General features: G+C 36.0%; 1 protein-coding gene across 1 annotated transcript; it reads left to right on the top strand.

The window, feature by feature from the left end:
- On the top strand, positions 1,198-2,738 carry LOC104713909 (probable sarcosine oxidase). Its single transcript, XM_010431139.2, has one exon. The coding sequence runs from the start codon at positions 1,351-1,353 to the stop codon at positions 2,602-2,604; it is 1,254 nt and encodes a 417-aa protein (XP_010429441.1). The 5' UTR covers positions 1,198-1,350; the 3' UTR covers positions 2,605-2,738.

Here is a 3,718-nt window from a genome sequence, read left to right as displayed (position 1 = left end):
TATCGCTATGTCATCCTTATCATCCCTCGATATTTTACTTTTTTTTTGTTTAAAGATCACGAAATTGAAATGTCTAATATACGTCCACTGTCACTTCTTTCTAGTCTGAAAAAAGGGGAAAATGAGTTGTGTACAAGACGTATTCCCTTTACCACTGGACCAAGACGTATATTGCTAAAACATGAATATGTTTATGTAATTTTTTGGACAAAATGTTTATGTATATATAGTGTTAGAAAGTAGATTTTTTTTTGTTTTTTTCTGCATTTTATTGAAACTTAAATTGCCAAATATTTTTCTATTGACAAATTGTTTTATATATTCCTACTCTATTAGATATAAGTATAGAACACGATGTTGTTCAGTGCCAATGGGAAGAGTGAAACGATTAGTCTTTGCTTATCTAATTTGAAACTGAAATATCACCATGTCTCACTCATTCATTGGTCGTATATTCAGCTTTTGTAACATTCGAGGATATATAGAAGACGTTACTTAGACAATAAAGAAAACAAAAACTTTTAGAATATCTTACTTTCTGAAGAAGAGAAAAAAAAAATACGTTACTACATATTTTAACTTTTTGATAATTTTCATGCTCTCATTTTTAGGTGTGGTGAAGAGTTCAATATTAAAAGTGAGAACGAATGAATGACCAATATACTTACAAAACCGAATGTTCCATATATACAAAAAACAATGTAAAAGTAATTTACAACCAAGTCCGATCCGAAAGCCTGCGCGTACTAGAGGGATCCCTATTTTATTTAGGCTTTAATTGGTAGATACCCAAAATTAGGTCTATTATGGTTGCTAGATAGCCAAAATATTGAGGTTTATATGCAAACTGATGCAGTGACAAAATAAATCAAATGTTCATTTCACAAATATTCTTACAAATTCGTAAAATGTACCTAAACATATAATTCACTTATTTTATGATTTTACCACAGTTTTGCTTATAAACCTTACACTTTTTATAGACCACATTGAAAGATATCAAATAATCTTTTGCTTAGTATATAACGACGTTTTTTTGTTTTTTTACTGTTTTTGCCTAGAATATAACGACGTTTACTTATAATCATTATAAAATTTTATGTATTTTGTATTTTTTTGTTCACATTTTTTTTGCCTAGTATATAACGCCGTTTTCTAGTTAATATTATATGAAAGTTCAGTAAGAAAATGACACGAGCAAAAGGGCAGTGTCGTGAGTCTCGTGATTACAAACTGGCTTATTAAAGAGCAGAGGAACAATAACCATATGCTTCTCTCACATCAACTCAACCCTCTCCACCTTTCGTTGTCTTTCTTCTCTCACTAGTTTCCTTCATTTTTCACTTCCTCATGGAATATTCCGGCGGTGACGGAAGATTCGACGTGATTGTCGTCGGAGCAGGAGTCATGGGAAGCTCCGCCGCCTACCAGCTGGCGAAAAGAGGCCACAAAACACTCCTCTTAGAGCAGTTCGATTTCCTCCACCACCGTGGCTCTTCCCACGGCGAGTCACGTACCATACGTGCCACTTACCCGGAGGATTACTACTACGCCATGGTTTCCGAATCCACTCTGTTGTGGGCTGAGGCTCAGTCCGAGATCGGATACAAAGTTCATTTCCCAACTCAACAGTTTGACATGGGTCCTGCTGATCAGCAGAGTCTCCTCTCTGTTGTCGCCACGTGTCAAAAACATGGGCTAACTCATCAGGTTATGGACCCACAAGCTGTGTCCGAGCGTTTCTCCAGGAAGATTAGTATCCCGGAGAACTGGATCGGAGTCTCGACCGAACTTGGTGGGGTTATTAAACCCACCAAGGCCGTCTCCATGTTCCAGACGCTTGCGTTTAGACATGGAGCCATCTTAAGAGACAACACCAAAGTTGCAAACATAAAGAGAGATGGTGAAAACGGGGAAGGGGTGATAGTGTGCACAGTGAAAGGAGATAAGTTTTACGGTAAAAAATGCATTGTAACCGCAGGTGCATGGATAAGTAAGCTGGTGAAAACGGTGGCCGGGATAGATTTTCCGGTGGAGCCGCTTGAGACGACGGTGTGCTACTGGAGAATCAAAGAAGGCCATGAGGAGAAGTTCACGATCGAGGGAGAGTTTCCGACTTTCGCCTCATACGGAGCTCCGTACGTGTACGGGACTCCATCCTTGGAGTATCCGGGACTGATCAAAGTGGCTGTTCACGGTGGTTATTGGTGCGATCCGGATAAGAGGCCGTGGGGACCAGGAGTGAAGCTAGAGGAGCTTAAAGAGTGGATAAGGGAGAGATTTGGAGGGATGGTTGATTCGGAAGGACCTGTGGCAACTCAGCTTTGTATGTATTCGATGACCCCGGACGAGGATTTTGTGATTGATTTTCTTGGAGGGGAGTTAGGGAAAGATGTGGTCGTGGGCGGTGGGTTTTCCGGCCATGGGTTCAAGATGGCACCGGCGGTGGGGAGGATACTGGCGGATCTGGCGACAGAAGGAGAGGCCAAAGGAGGAGGAGTTGAAATGAAGCAGTTTAGTCTCCGGAGGTTTGAAGAGAATCCTAAAGGGAATGCAAAGGAGCATCCTGACCAAGTGATACTTGATTCCCCATTGAAACATTAGGATTTGGTTACAAAAATGTCAACTGTTGAATAAAAATAAAAATTTTATTATATAATTATTGACTATTTTTCAACAGTAAAATCATAATGTGTCTGGTTTGTTATAATTAAAAGGTTAACCAAATCGAACCATCACTTTGAGACACTTTCAATTTTGGGCTACGAAAATTGCAAATAACATATTTTTAGCTCTATATAGTATATAGTTGTTGCTACTTCAAACATTTCCTAAATAAATTGCAGTAACATATTTTTTAGATCTCCAAAATCCATCTGCTTACGGCTTTTGCTTGTTGCTTCTCCACACGTTTTGGCTCTTTGTTATTTTCCTTTATATTCCAAAAAGCATTTAGTACCACAAACGGTTGGGCTCTATGTGTCATACTCGTCTAAGGACATCTTCAATAAGGACTTTCATTCGAGAGAGTAACTCATTTTAAAAATAAAGGTTTGTGGATGTAATAACTCCAACATAATATTTTAAATGAGAAAATTTCCAAAAAAAAAAACATGAACTATTTAATATTTGTCAGAAAAAAAACATGAATTTTTATGTTGTCAGAAAAATATATAAACTACTTTTTAGGAATAAAAAAATATGAATTATTACTTTTTCATAATTTTTCTTTGTCCTCCGTTAGGACCACTAACGGTGTTTCGAGAAAAAATTCCAGAAACAAGTCTAATTATTTAATTTTATCAGAAAATAGATGACTATTTTTTCGTTGCCAAAAATATACATATATCAAAAAAAAAATTTCCATTAAGAATGTTAGGGGGTCACAACTCATATCTTCTTAATTCTTATACTCTTTTTAACCTCATACATGTTCTAGTTACTATTTTGAACAACTAAATTGAAAAACAAAAATACACAATTAAATTAGCCGATTTTTAAATTTCTCAATTATATTTTTCCTGGATCTATATAGACTTAACAAACTTTGGGACTACATCAACACTAAAACTCTATATTTCATATATTTAATATGGATAGAACTATACATATATTTAATAACATATATTTTTATTTTATTGTTAATATAATAAAATCACCCTAATACTTGTCACTCTTAATCCTCGTTGAATCTCTGAATTTTTCTACAAATCTTCTA

The sequence above is a fragment of the Camelina sativa genome, chromosome 9 (genome assembly GCF_000633955.1).
Source record: "Camelina sativa cultivar DH55 chromosome 9, Cs, whole genome shotgun sequence".
NCBI lineage: Eukaryota > Viridiplantae > Streptophyta > Magnoliopsida > Brassicales > Brassicaceae > Camelina > Camelina sativa.
The sequence above is the reverse complement of the archived record's forward strand: the minus strand, read 5'-3'. Positions and strand labels throughout refer to the sequence as shown.